Source organism: Chiloscyllium plagiosum, unplaced genomic scaffold (assembly GCF_037043375.1).
Source record: "Chiloscyllium plagiosum isolate Xiang-an unplaced genomic scaffold, Cpla_swu_hap1 HiC_scaffold_1, whole genome shotgun sequence".
Lineage (NCBI taxonomy): Eukaryota > Metazoa > Chordata > Chondrichthyes > Orectolobiformes > Hemiscylliidae > Chiloscyllium > Chiloscyllium plagiosum.
The window spans coordinates 112,374,887-112,389,764 of NW_028270139.1; the positions used below are offsets into that span (position 1 = coordinate 112,374,887).

At 38.7% G+C, this 14,878-nt stretch overlaps 1 protein-coding gene across 7 annotated transcripts in view; it reads left to right on the plus strand.

Moving 5' to 3' along the window:
• ubap2a (ubiquitin associated protein 2a) overlaps positions 1–14,878 on the plus strand; it is a 114,876-nt gene that overhangs the window by 74,900 nt on the left and 25,098 nt on the right. For all 7 annotated transcript variants that reach the window (XM_087989954.1, XM_043687679.2, XM_087989938.1 and 4 more), the window contains 5 exons: positions 1,744–1,813; positions 4,355–4,541; positions 10,904–10,995; positions 11,140–11,187; positions 12,351–12,432. In XM_087989954.1, the coding sequence (XP_087846080.1) occupies positions 1,744–1,813; positions 4,355–4,541; positions 10,904–10,995; positions 11,140–11,187; positions 12,351–12,432 (479 nt within the window). The remainder of the gene's footprint in view (positions 1–1,743; positions 1,814–4,354; positions 4,542–10,903; positions 10,996–11,139; positions 11,188–12,350; positions 12,433–14,878) is intronic.

The following is a 14,878-nucleotide window of genomic DNA, read 5'->3' on the forward strand; positions in this document are numbered from 1 at the left end:
CTACCTCCTCTAGCTTTCTGCAGTCTTTCTCCATTTAAATAATATTAGCTCATCTATTCATCCTGCCAAAATATGACCTCCCGTTTTCTCACATTATATTGTCTGCCAAGTTTTTGCCCATTTGCTTAACTTGTCTGTATCTCTCTGTTGACACTGTCATTTACACCACTTGCCTTCCCACCTATTTATCAACTGCAGTCTTAACTATCGTGCACTCACTTTCTTCATTTGTTATTAATACATATTGTAAATAATTGTAGCCCAGCACTGATCACTATGGCATTCTACTAGATATAGATTGCCACTCTTTTTAAAGAAAAAGCTCCCTTCCTCCCAACTGTTTACTGTTTAGTTAGTCAGTTCTTTATCCATGCTAAGAGAAAACCTTCAGTCCCTTGGGCTCTTTACTTGAGTTGTCTAAAGTGTTGTACCTTCTGAAACCCTTTCTGAAAATTCAAATGTATTATGTCCATTGCTTTCCCTGTATTGTGCTTGTTACCTCAAATGATTCTAATAGACTGGTCAGGCATGATTTCACCTTTTTGAAGCCATGCTGACTCTGCTTGATCATATGGCAATAAAAGAACAAGGGGCAAGTGAGCTACTCAGCCTTTTCAGGCTGCTTCAGCGTTCAATCAGATCATGGCAGATCTGATTTTAAGTTTATCTACATTTCGTGCGTATCCCTGGTATTCACTTGTCCTGTTGATAATCAAGAGTCTTATCTGTCTGCCGTAAAGATTTGCATCCACTGCCTTTTGAAGGCAATTTCAAAGGCATTCTACCCTCAAAACACTTCTGTTTTCTCATCTTTTAATGAGTGGCCTCTTATTTTATATCTTAATTTCTAAATGCACTGTGGTTATGTTCTTTTATAATGCACTCTTATATCCTTTTTAATCTGTTGCATATCCAACAAGTAAGAATGCAGTACAGTTTGGATAAGCTGGAGAATGTTTAAGAAATATCCTAGTGTTCGCATTAGAGAGAAAGATCAAAGAATTAAGGAGCCATTGAACTCTACATTGGCTAATTTTAGTAGGATGATTAGGCTTTATTGCAGATTGTTCTTGTGTGCTGTGCCTGCAAAGGTCTGGTCCACAACACCATGATCTCCCTTATAAGTAAGCAGGTCAGGAAGCAAATCCCAAATTGCAATTCATGTTCTAGTTGGCAATCTGATCTACATCACCTGTCCAACCAACTGAGCTAATGTAATCTGGAGCTAGCGATGATGATCGTGACTCCCATTTTCTGTGTTGTATGGAAGTACTCTTCGTGTCACTGCCTGTGTTAACCAACTGCAAAAAATTCAAATGATTCATTAAGTCAGGTTTCATTCTGGGATCTGACTTGTCCAATATTATGATTAACTGGGATCATAGTAAAACAAGTCTTCAATTTGGGAGAAATGCCTGCTGACTGAATTTTAACTGACCTTATGGAGAAGTTTGTGTTAGTGGTTAGATTTCAAATGGGAACATTGCTGTACAACGATGGTTCAACACTGAGCTGAAAAAACTGGCCTTCTGCTTATTCTTTCTTTTGCTTTAAAGACAGATAGTTAATCTTTACGAGTAATCTCTTAAGTGAGAGCAAATAATGAACAGTGGCTCATTGTTTTCCTCCAAAGTAAGAAAAAGAATTATGTGCAGGATTGTTCATTCAAGTAGCTGATTAGATGTCAGTTCATATTCTGATTATACTTTGGGCAATAATTTTTTGGAACTTTTTTTAATGCAGTTCCTTGCCAAGCCACCAAAGCAGCAGCCTTACTCCTGCCTCTTCACTAACTACAAGCTCACCCAATGCAGTAAGTATGTTGATCTTTGAGTTTGGTTGTCCTTAAACTTCCCATTTTTCTCCTAATGGGGGATAGGGTAGGTTGAGACACAATGTAGGAAAGAGGGTTTCAGAACCTTGGCAGAGTTGAGTCTGAAAAATTGAAAAATGGGGTGAGAGAGAGAATTGAGCCAGGATAAAACAGAATTCCTGAGTGGAAACAATAGTTACTAAACAAAGGGTGATATTGCTTTAAAGGGAAAGTACAGGTTAGATGTATTTGACAAGGGTGAAACGGTAGCGGAGCCAAAACCTGCACTCTGAGTCACAAGGGAGGTAAAGAATGTTTCTTCTTGATTTGTACATACAAATTTTTAAGCGAGAACAATGTTTAAAAATAATGACATGGGAAAATTTTAACTGGCAAACAGAATGAGTATAGTGTTGGCAGTTAGTGTTGGAGAAAATCCTGAAATCTCCTCCCATGCAAATAGGTGGCTCCCATTTGGGATTGACTGAGATTTGTGGTTAGAGATGCAGGATGAGACTATCCACAGGATATCCATAAAATAACTTTGTATTGGTGCTTGAATTAAGAGGATTTGATGTAACAGTACATTGAGGAAACATACTGACAGAATAAGAGATACTGATGGGAGAAATGATGAGCAGGATATCCTGGAAAAATGTTTTATGCTTCAGTTGATAGTTAGTCTGGTCCTGTTGACTTCCATCCAAGATTGACAAGGGAAAGGAATGATGCTGATTTCAGAGGCTTGCCAAAAACTTCTGATTTTCCTAATATAGAGAGGTAAAGTCACAGGGTTGAAGGGCAAATGTGACTTATTGAAGAAAAGATGATTGTTTGTAAATAAAGCTAATCAGTTTTGCATCACTTTTGATTCAATGTTTAGAACTTATGCTGTTCAAGGATGTCCAGCACAGGATTATATGTGATTGTGTGCTTGACCTATCTTATTGGAATATTTTGAAACAACAAAGATTGGGGATATGGTCGAGATGCTTTTTCAGAAAGCATTTGAAAAGAGTGTCACAAAAGGTTGAAGCTCATAGAAGGAGAAATCACTTAGTTTGAATTTAAATTGACTTAAAGGTACAATAGAGTTTAACCAATGGTTGTTTTCTATCCAGGAGAAAGGTAAACTGCTCCACAAGGGTTAGTGCTTGCATAACTGCATTTTGATGTATGTGAATGACCTTGATGTTAGAATTTAAAATTTCAACATGGCACCAGAATTGGAGAGTGGCACATGCTGAGGCTGTTACCAAATAGACTGTGTGAAAGGATGTAGAGTAGATGGACTGCTAATATCAAATGAAATTTAAAGTGTGAGGTGATATCTTTTGATAGAAGGAATAGGGAAAGACAAAGCCAACTTCATCATGCATTTCCTTTAAAAAAAAAGACCAGGAATAAGGGGAACTTGGTCAGTTTGCGATTCATTGAAACAGAAGGGATATTAATTAGCGAAGCACGTAAAACCTGGGACTTCATTAACTGAAGGCATTAAATGTAGCAGCAGGAAAGTAAGGCAGTATTTGATTGAAGTCAGTGGTTGGCCTCGGAGGTTCCACTTCTAGTTATCTCACTTTAAAATGATTGTGAGGATCCATTTCAAGGGCACAGAAGATTTGCCAAATGGTTCCAGAGACAAGGGATTGGAAAAGCTGAATTCTTCCTTCTTTGAGCGAAGGGAGTTGATGTTAGATTTGACTGAAGTTTCTATTTGAGAAGTGTAACCAAAAGAAACCAATAAAATGTTTCCATTAGCTGATAAAATGCCAGTCTGTGATGGAGCAGGGTTTTGGGCAAAAAATGCAACTGGGATTGGCAACTTTTTTTTACACAGCTAGAGTTCATGATCTGGAACTTGTGTAAAGTTGGAAGTTTAGAATTGGTGCTTTAAAAAAATTGGAAAAGCATTGAGAGGTTTTCTAAATCCTCGAAGCCCCTGGAAGACAGGCTAACAAAGTGGAGATATTCTCACCTGATTTCGTAAAAACAAAACCTTAGAAATACTTCGCAGGTCTGGCAGCATCTCGAGAGAGAGTTGATGTTTTACTTTGCAGTTCCTCAACTTTTGATTTAAAAAGTTATGATGTAGATGTTAAGGAATGTAAATTTGTAATGGATGCTAAAGGAACAAATCAAAGTGACCACTTGGAATTCTGCAGGTGCAAACAGTAGAAAGTATAAGGAATCTTCATTTACGTGTTGACCAATTTGTCAGTGCCAGGATTCAGTTGTCTATATTAAGGTCCTAGATGGTAAGAACTTCATCTGTGAATGAACTTCTGGTTCACGTTTTGAGTTAATGATCACTGGCAAAAAGTTAGTAAGAAGGGAGGATGGGGTAGTTGGACTTAATCATTTTAAAGCAGTGATAGGTGCCTCTATTTAGCCTTTTGGAGGATCTGAAATTAACTATAGACTTATCCAAAATTTATCCTCACCTCAAGTGGCTGCAGGAGGGTAGGAAGGCAGGGTGAGAGTGATGGGTGTTGTAAAGTTGTCTGATTCTTGCTGCTAACGTTTTTCTTTTGCTTACAGCATGCAAATATTGACAGCAGCTTACAGACTTCTGAAACTTTCTCCACTGCTTTGACATTTACCACAGCCACCACCTCAGCAGTCAGTGCCTCCAGCAACCTAAACACTACAAACAGCCTTGGACTGAGTGCGGCAAGTGTATCCATGCCAACTGCTACTACACGAGCAGTTCCCTCTGTTTCTTCAGGTTAGCAATTTTATTATTAAATTCTCCTTGTGATAAAGGAGTCTGTGTTTATCTATTTTCATTTTATTAGCTTGATGAGGTCTTGAACTTCAGTCAAATCCAAAAAGACACTCTCCTTGTATCTGTATACGTTAGTATTTTTCTCTTCGTTTTGCTTTTTTCATGCTGATTACATCATTTTGAACATTAGCAGTAGGTCATTCAGTTATTAAAGCCTGAAATGTCTTTCAATAAGATCATGGTTGATCTATTTGTTTGAATTCTACATTCCCGCCAACCTAGATAACCTGAGATTCTTGTTAGGCTGGGAAATCGATCTACCTCTACCTTAAAAATATTTAATAACCCTGCTTCCATTGCTCTGAGGCAGAGTTCTAAGGCTGTCTCAATACTTTAAAAAAATTTCTATCCTAAAAAGGAAATCCCTAAATTTAAACAGTACCCCTTTTGTTCTGGATATCCCCCCATAAGAGGGAACATTATTTCCATGCTATCCTTGTCAAAATCATTCATCAGTATTTCAATTAAGTCACCCCTCGCTCTTAATTTGTGTAAACAAGGCCCAGTCTGTCCAACCTTTCCTCATCAGGAGGTAAGCAGATGTGCTTGGAGTATTTAATAAAATTAAACTTTCCTTAATACTTGGGTCTGATCTGCTTATCTTGTGATGGGATGCTAAGCAAGCTAATGAATAGCTTGTTACATTTTTAGATTTACTTAATTCTCATTTAGGTCTGGGGAACCACCTGAGCCTTTTTCGTTCAGGATGAGCAATTGTGCATACACTTGTTACCCAGGGATCAAATAGAAACCTCAACTTAAATAGCTTTTCTCGTGTCGCAGGGGCACCATTGTGGCTCAATGGTTAGCTTGCTACCCCACAGCATCAGGGACCCAGGTTTGAATCCAGCCTTGGGGGTAATGTCTGTGGAGTTTGCGTGTTTTCCCAGTGTTTAGATTTCCTCCATGTGCGCCGGTTTCCTCGTACAGTTCAAAAACTAGTGCCTTGGGTGTAATGGCCAGGCTAAATTGCCCATAATATCAAGGGATGTTAGGGTAGATGAAAATGAGGTTGCAGGAATAGGGTGGGAGTTGGGTCTAGGTGGGATGCTTTCCAAAGTGTCAGTTGTGGACTCTGAGCTCAATGTTTTGTTTCCATGCCAGAGATTCTAGGATTGTATAGTGTCCTTTGTGATTCAGTCTTCAGGAGTGGTAGCCTTGTTGATTTCTAGTTGCGACCTAAATAGGCTGTGAGCTATGACAAGTGTTTGTTAAAAATAAACAGTAACTAGGCCATATAACATATTACAATTGGACATTAGTACATCTTAGGTTTCAAGAAGACCCAGCAAACAGTGTTAAACAAAAATGTAATTATGTAGATGTTCTGCCATCAGTAACATTAGTCTAAGCTGTTTATCAGTCAGAATGATCAATGACTTCATGATCAAATTCAAGTGACAGTGCACTGTACTTGGACAAATAGACAACATCCCTCCTCCTCTTCAGAGGTTCCTGCAATGAAAAATTCACAATATTTACAATTGGTACTCATTCGTCATCAGTGGATAAGACTTCAAGGACATCAGTTCCTCTGTAGCTCTGTTTGTTTATCTTACTACTTAGCGTTAATCTGTGGTCTTTTAGGTATACCAGAAGCATTTATCTATTGTCTCTCTTCCTGAGGCAGATGCTGCGTGTTTGGAAATTCATGCAATGTCTTGGTATTCTTTGTTAAAGTACTGCCTCCCTCGAGCACCAGTTTTACTGTACTGTTCCTGTATCCAAATCTGTTTGATACTTATTTGCAGCTCTTCAAATGTTATCTCTGGCACATACATTCTGGTTGGCAAGAATTGATCTGCATGTCTTCTCCATACTGTCTCAGCTGTACAGTATAGGGAACTCGTCCAGGCTCTGCTACAATGGTGTTATCCATTTGCCAGTCGTATAATTCTTTCCCACCACCCCCCCTCCTTTTGTGGAGTACATAGTATTTTGACTTGTTTTCTTGTTGGAAAGCCTGCTTGTGGTATTTTGTCTGATTTTTGTCACGAGTGGTTTCAACAGATTAAATGCCATGTGCAACTGACTTTACCACAAGCAATGCTGGAGGATTTGGAGTCATTGCGTAGGTTGTGTTTTGGAATGCTAACGAAAATTGACTGTCTCTGAGAGTGATCTTTGTTCTCAGTTAATCTAAAGAAATTTTTAATGAGCAAACTTTTCTGACAAACAATTTGTGGACAAATAAGGAGTTCATCCGATATGTTGAATTCCATGCTGCTTTAGTCTGTATTGGTACCATTATCACCAAGTTGTTCCACATAACCTAGTGAAGATCTCTCCTTTTCAATAGCTTTCTCTGAAGATTTTTTTACAATGGCAAGTTGAGTGTTTAATATGTTTTTCATGTTGTTTTACACATTCATCCTTTAGAAGGTCCAGATTCCTCACTACAGTCTTTCTGACCATTCCCATGGATGTAGTGGCATTAATATAGGTAGGTTGAAAGCTCTTGCGGAAGGTGCAAATACTTGTGCCATCTCCATTTTGAAGTTGAACCTTGTGACCAAAAATAGCTTCTAGTTATTTCCTTCATTCTGACAAGACCACAGTGACCTTTGCATAGTTGATTTTAACACTGGCTTCCTTGTCCATGCTGGAATTAGACCCTCATTTCCCAAAGGAGCCACCCTGCGTGTATGGAAAATTCTAGCTGTTTATTTGTTCTGAGGTTTGTTCCTATGATCTTGTCATGAAATACTTATATCCATTCCTGATAGCAACAGTGCCCTTTCCTGCAAATGGCTTACTGCTAGATAAAATACATTCCTGTATGAGGCCCAAATATTGTGGTGTGGTCTGTTATGGAACTTATTGGCCATTGATGCAATTATGATTTCCTAGAGTTTTTCTCCTTGTGTGTAGGTCATTTACACTGCTTTAATGATCTTGGTGCAAAAGCTATTGGTTTCTATTCAATAGTAGGTAACATGAAAAACAAATGGTAACAAATGGTGCAATAGAACTTTGGGTCAGAATGGGTCAGGACTTCTGACTTTTAGTAAACCTCTTTGTCTTCTACAAAGGTTCTTTCACATTTCTCCTATTTTCAATTCTTAATTTGGCATAGTAAATTGTGCAACAGCTAGAGAATGGTTGCAAGGTTTGGAATGAACCTACTGTAGTAATTGATCATAGTTTAAGTGATCAACATTTAGGTGTTGATGCCTCAGTTATGGTGTTTACTTTTGAAGGTGACTTGTATAGTCCCTTAGCATTGATGACATGGTCTAATACTCTAAAATTTTTTAAAATCACATTTTTCTTCTATCACTTTTTAGGCTGTAATCTTCAAGTCTCTGCAGAGTAAATTGAGATTTTTTTTTTGTTTTATCTCCATAACTGAAATATTATTTAACTTTGGATTCCTTCCAATCTACTTAAAATCTGGTGCATGGCATGCTGGCAATACACTGGTACAGATGTGATCCAAGCTGGAGTCTCTTAGATTTGAACAGTTCTTAATAGGTATTTCTGATGCATGCTCTACATTCACCTAGAGATAGGCTTGACTAAGACTTGAAAAGCTGACCGGAGGAGAAAGTGAGGTCTGCAGATGCTGGAGATCAAAGTTGAAACTTTATTGCTGGAACAGCACAGCAGGTCAGGCAGCATCCAGGGAACAGGAGATTCTAGGAGGTTCCCAGGGAACAGGGAACAGAAAAGCTGACCCCCAGCTAGTACATCAAACATGAAGTTGATTAAAGGCAAAGGACACTACTCAGCACACAATACCAGATTAATAGTGACCTTAAAATAACTGCTAGTTGAACCGATCCATCTTATTCACTCGTGATATGTGGCTGAATGTTTCTCATCTGAGTTCAAGGAATTTGTCTCGACCAGTCTCTCTGACTTTGCCTCCATCTTTGGTCTGATTTCAACCATGTTCTTTCAACCATGTTCTTCCAATAATGCTGGAAAATTTCTTCTGGTAATGTGGAAAAGTCAAATCTTCAAGCTTGCCATGTAACTGTTCATGTTGTACCACACAAAGGCACCACTTCACCTGTGTATATTCTTAAGACAATCTCTAGGTTTGCAAAGCAATCTGATTCAGCTGCTTCTGATACATTCTTTCAGGTATTAATGAAACTGCTGCTCCAGAGTCCACCTCCATTTGTACTGGTTTGCCATTCAGTAAGGGAGTGACCCATTATCAGTTGGTGGTGTCAGTATGCTTAATGACAGACTCAATCCAGAGGAGCTAAGGCTTTCTCATTCTCTTTGTACCATATAGATTTTCTTTCTTTCTAGTTTTGTCGAATGTGATTCATGTTTCTTTCTCAAACACGTTCATTTTATTGTGCTTTTTTTTTGCCACAGTTTCTACATATGGCTTCTTTATTTCAGCAATTTGTTGCTTCTTGTTGTTCCATTGTGTTGGTTCTCATCTGTCACCATTTTGTGAACACTCATGCTCTTGCTTGGCTGTTGGACTCCATTGGCTGATAGCTCCTTTGAGGTTGCTATTTCTAGTTCTTGCTTTAAGTCTAGGTACCTTTTCTGTTTATAATCGCTTCTGGATTGCTTCATACTTAAAATTACATACCAGTCTGCACCATTTAAGTTGCCTCCAAATTCACAGGATTCCGCTAACTTCAAAATTGCTTCAAACTGGGAGATTCAGTAGCATGCAGGTTATGTTTGTGGAATCTGAACCTTTGAACAGTCACCAATACTTTTGGTGAAAAACTGTTCTTTAGGATCCCTACCACTTTATAAACTTTGTATTCTTGCTACACCAAACTCCTCAGGTGGTTAAATGGTCCCCTTCCCATAATGTTCAGGAATGCACAGTAACAATATCTGCTTCAATTTTGAAAGTCTGAGTTAGTTTATTTGAAAGCACCAAATAACCCTGTTGGACTATAACCAAAAGAGAAAATGCTGGAAAATCTCAGCAGGTCTGGCAGCATCTGTAAGGAGAGAAAAGAGCTGACGTTTAGAGTCGAACTGACCCTTTGGGGTTATAGTCCAACTGACTGTTGGACTATAACCTGGTGTGATTTAACTTTGTTCACCCCAGTCCAAACCAGCTTCTCCAAATCATGCTTCAATTTTGTTAACTTGAACAAAATGTTAGAATCTCCTATGAAAGCTCCAATAGTTAGTCCCAAATTTCCCATTTGTTTTAAATGAGAAGTCCCTGAGTAGCAAAGTGTACATTAAAATTTAGCATTATCTCACTGCTTCCTACTTAAAACAAGATATTCCAAGGCTGCCTGCTTTTTTCCAAGTCTACACTCCTAGGTCAAGACATATCTTTCGATATGGGTACTCATTACTCAGTGATTCTTGAGGGTGGAGCATCTGGCAAACTTTTGTACACTGTTCTCTCTTTGCTGGGGTGAATGTTTTTTTCTGTAGTGATGGTGCCTTTTGATTTCCCTGTTTTTTTTTTAATCAAAGCATCTGAGGTTGGCAGCAAAGACCACGTTTCCTTTTTGTCAAATTGAGCCAGTCGATCTTGAAGTAGCTTTTATCCTTGACACCAGTTTTCTTTTTGTGCCAAGTTCCAAGAAATACCAGAAGGCTTAAGTGTTTCGTAGCAACTCTTTTGTTGAGTTGAGATGTTTACCCTACAGCAGCAAGGCTAAGTGAAGCTATTTTCTGCCCAGAATTATGCCACATGATCTGACTCTTAGTGACAATTGCCATATATCTTCCTACACAACAAAACCCCTGTGACACAAATGAGAATCCTAATTCTTCTATGTAGTGAGGTTTTGATTGAGCCGTCCCAAACTGTGGTGTCCTTATGCTTCCCAATGATATGTCTATGATCTACTTGTCATTCAGGTTGAAGTTTGACGGAGGAAAGCATTAGCTAATAATGCTATACTCGTGCTATTTCAATAGTCTCTTAAGTGCCAAACTAAATTTAATCCAAGCAAATGCTACGTATCTGTCCTGTGCTAAACCTTCTTTCGCTCATCCTTCTTGACCTCCATTGATTCTCGTTTTTCATGTAATTATGATATTTTCATCAATTTCTTCCAATCCTATATCCTCAAACTTCAGTTTCTCCAACACTGGTATAGTGCATTTGGAGACCCTTCCTTTTTATCCTTCCTTACATGCAGTCTTTAGATTTCAAGAGTGTAGGAATGGAAGGAATATGTTTGAAGAGTACTCAGTTTTGTAACACAAAATAGTGGAGTCTGAAACTTTCAAGTTGTTTAAAAGATATTGAGTAAGTTGAAACAAAAGAAGGGCACATCGCGTGCGCCCCATAGCTTTATCTCCTCAAGTTAACATTTTTAATATAACAACTTGTTTTTTTTTTATTGCAGGGAAGGCTCCACCAAATCTTCCTCCAGGTGTGCCTCCTATTTTACACAATCAGTACATTGTTGGACCAGGGGGACTACTGCCTGCATATCCAGTAAGAATGAGTGCACTTACTAGTTGAATGCAAATACTAAAGAACAATTGTTTTAAGACCAGGCAGTGAAATTGCTTCGTATAGAAGTTTTATTTAAAATGCATTCTTTGAGATTTTGATCTGTATTTCTCTTTCGTGCAATAGATTTATGGGTATGATGACCTTCAGGTACTTCAATCCAGACTACCTCTGGTTAGTATATTATCTTTACAAACGGAAGTTTAATTAGTTTTGCTTTAGTTTGTCTTGTATTTTAGTTAGGACAACAACATGTGTACTGTTGAAGTAGATCTTGAATTTTGTAGCCTCACCATAGTATCTTTTTTAACACCGTCTGAGGTACAAGACGTTGAAACTAAGTTTTCTTTTTAAAATATTGATGTGAACAACGTTTTTTCTAAGCACAACCACTTCCAATCTTGTGAGAAAACAACCAAAATTATAGTTTCTGGAGTGAATTAAGTTGTGGATTTCTTGGACATCATCCACCAATGCAGCCAGGGCTACTGAATTTCTCCAGTACTTTAAGATCTCCAACATCTGCAGTATTTTGTTTTAATATTTGTGTGGAAGCTCAGTTTGTTTTAAAATCCAGCAAACACTGCTTGTTGTATTTGAGTTGGCATGTAACGAGTAATCATCTTTAACTGAGATTTGAAATTCCAGTCTGACATCACTGTGGCCCCTCTTAGTTACAGTGAAAGATGTATTTGACTAAGATTATTGAATTACTTTAGTTCTTGTGAATATACCAAGTACTCAGTCATGTTTGATTTTTGTTTTTGGAAGACTTGAACAGATTCTCACATTTTGTAATTATCCAACTAATCATTTCTGTTTTGGCATGGCATGTGATTTTGCTGGTATGGAAAACATGTAATACCCACTTATAATCACCCTTGAATGGCTTGCTTCGTAATTTCAGTAGACAATGTGTCATCACATTTGTGAGTCTGGAGTCACGTGGGGAAGGATCAGATGAGGAATCCAAACCCCAGCATTAATCAACTGGATGGGTTTTTATGACAGTTGCCACACTAGTTTTCAAATTCAGATTTTACTGATTGGTTCAAATCAAGCTGGTGAAATTTACAATGTCCTGAAAACATTAAGGGCCTCTAGATTACTAGTTATCACTATTACAATTACCCTTTTTAAAGATACCTTGGATACAGTAAATAATTGACTGTTGAATTTTTATTTCTACTTGCAGTGAAAGGCTATATTAGCTGTTGAAGTTGTTTTGGAGAAGTGTGACTGTTTAAAAAGTTTTGTATTCCTTGTCTCTTCACTCTTCCCTTCTGATTCTCCTATAATTACCTGGTTTTTACCCCTTCCCTTTGCCATTCTTCCAGGATTACTATGGAATGGCATTTCCTGCACCAGCTGCAGCACTTGCTGGCAGAGATGGAAGTCTTGCAAGCAACCCTTATTCAGGTGTGTATTTCCAGAGTTATGTGCATCTCATTCCAAGGCAGTTTTCTGTTGTTGAAATACATTTGGTGTATTAAGTTCCTTCCACAGATAGTCAACTTGTTTCTCCTCTGCAAAGGTTTAAACCTTCAAGGAAAAGTGCTGTGAATGTCATCTCTAAATTTATTCTTATTTTTGATAATGCATCAAGTTGGTCATTGGGATGTCAGAAGTTCTGCATTTAAGTTGTATGGAAGGATGACACTTTTTAAAAAATTGAGTAAGAAGTCACTTGTGGCAGAGCTGTATCAGTCTCCAGCAATAGACGTGTGATAGTCGAGTGTAATGGAAGAAATGATTGGAGCTTGTTGAAAAGCATGGCAACAATCATTGGAGGTTTTAATCTACTTAGTGACAGGGAAACGTCAAATGTTCAAAGCTAGCTGACCTGTTCGTAAAGCATTCTCAGGACAATTTCTTAGCATCACATGCTCTGGAACCAGTAAAATGTAAAGCTTTACTAGATGTATTGTACACAAGATGCTGCAAGAGTTTGTTCCTTGGGGTATATATTTTCTAATTAATCTGTCCAAAGACTTTGCACAGGTGGGATTTGAACCCAGGTCTCCTGGACCAGTGCCACTGCACAACAAAGTCCTGTTCCTCAATAGTGTCTGAGACCCAACCATCTTCAGCTGCTTTATTGATGATCTTCCTCCTTCATAAAGTCAGAAGTGGGGATGTTTGATTGTATAGTATCATTTGCCACCCTCCTGTGCAACAGTGGTAGGTTCTAGGAGTCTTGTAGTTTAAATGTAAGTACTAAAACTAATTAGTGAGTTTTGAAAAGATGTGTAGCTCAGGTTGAGGTTCTGGATGTAGGTTTGCTCACTGAGCTGGAAGGTTCATTTTCAGATGTTTCGTCGCCATACTAGTTAACATCTTCAGTGAGCCTCCCTTATTTATATGTTTGGGTTTCCTTGGGTTAATATCATTTCCTGTTCTGATGTAATTTCCTATGGTGATATCATTTCCTGTTCATTTTCCTCAGTGGTAAATGGGATCCAAGTCAATGTGTTTGAGTTTCAGTTGGAATGCCAAGCTTGGAGGAATTCTCGTGCATGTCTCAGTTTGGCTTGTCCTAGGATGGATGTGTTGTCCCAGTTGAAGTGGTGTCCTACCTCATCTGTATGTAAGGGTACTAGTGACAGTGGGTCATGTCCTTTTAGGCTAGTTGACGTTCGTGTATCCTGGTGGCTAGTCTTCTGCCTGTTTGTCCAATGTAGTGCTTGTTACAGATTTTGCAAGGTAATTTGTAAATTACATTAGTTTTGCTTGTCTGTATAGGGTCTTTCAAGTTCATTAGCTGCTTTTTTAGTGTGGTGGTGGGTTTGTGGGCTACCATGATGCCAAGAGGTCTTTGTAGGGGAGAGTGGCTAGAATTTCTGGACACGTTTTCTCTGCTTGTTTGGGTTTGTTGCTGAGAAATCGGCAGACTGTGTTCATTGGGTGCCTGTTCATTCTGAATACACTTTATAGGTGATTTTCCTCTGCTCTGCATAGTTCCTCTGTGCTGTAGAGTGTGGCGGCTTGTTGAAATGTTCTAATGCAGCTTTGTTCGTGGATTATGGAATGATTGCTTCTGTAGTTCAGTATTGTCCGTATGTGGTGTTTGCCTGTAGACACTGGTTTGAAGTTCCCCATTAGCTGTTTGCTTTACTGCGACATCATCGAATGGCAGTTTGTTGTTTTCCTCTTTAGTGAATTTTATGCCAGCAAGGGTATTGATTATTCTTGAAGGTATCCTCTCATTTGTTTCGTTTAGTGATGACAAAGGTGTCATCCACGTAGTGGACCCAAAGTTTGGGTTGGCTGATTGACAGAGCTGTTTGTTAGAGTCTCTGCATTACTGCCACTGCTAAGAACCCTGATATCTGAGATCCAATGGGTGTTCTGTTGGTTTGTCTGGTTTTATTATTGAAGGTGAAGTGGGTGGTCAGGCATAGGTCCTCTAGTTTGACGATACTGTCCTGGCTGATAAAGTTGGCCTGAGAAAAGGAACAGGAAATGACACCACCAGAGGAAATGGTGTGAGCAGAGGAAATGACATCACCAACACAAGGAAACCCAAACATAAACAGAAAGCAGGCTACACCACCAGTGCTTCATCCGGGGGCTCACTGAAGATGTTACCTAGTATGGTGATGAAATGTCTGAAAATGAACCTCTAGCTCAGCGCACAAACCTACATCCAGAACCAATACCAATTTGTTAATGTGAGACTTAACCATTAAGGCAGCAACAGACAATCTAGTGCAGTAACTTAGGAAGCTTAAGTTATGAATATATTTATTAAAGCAGGGCAGTAACTTCATGGGTTTACTATGGTTCTTGGTTTCTGGTTCAGCTTGGGGCAAAAGTCAACACCCACTCTCTGCTCTCTTCAATGCTTTGGACTTTCCACTTGGGA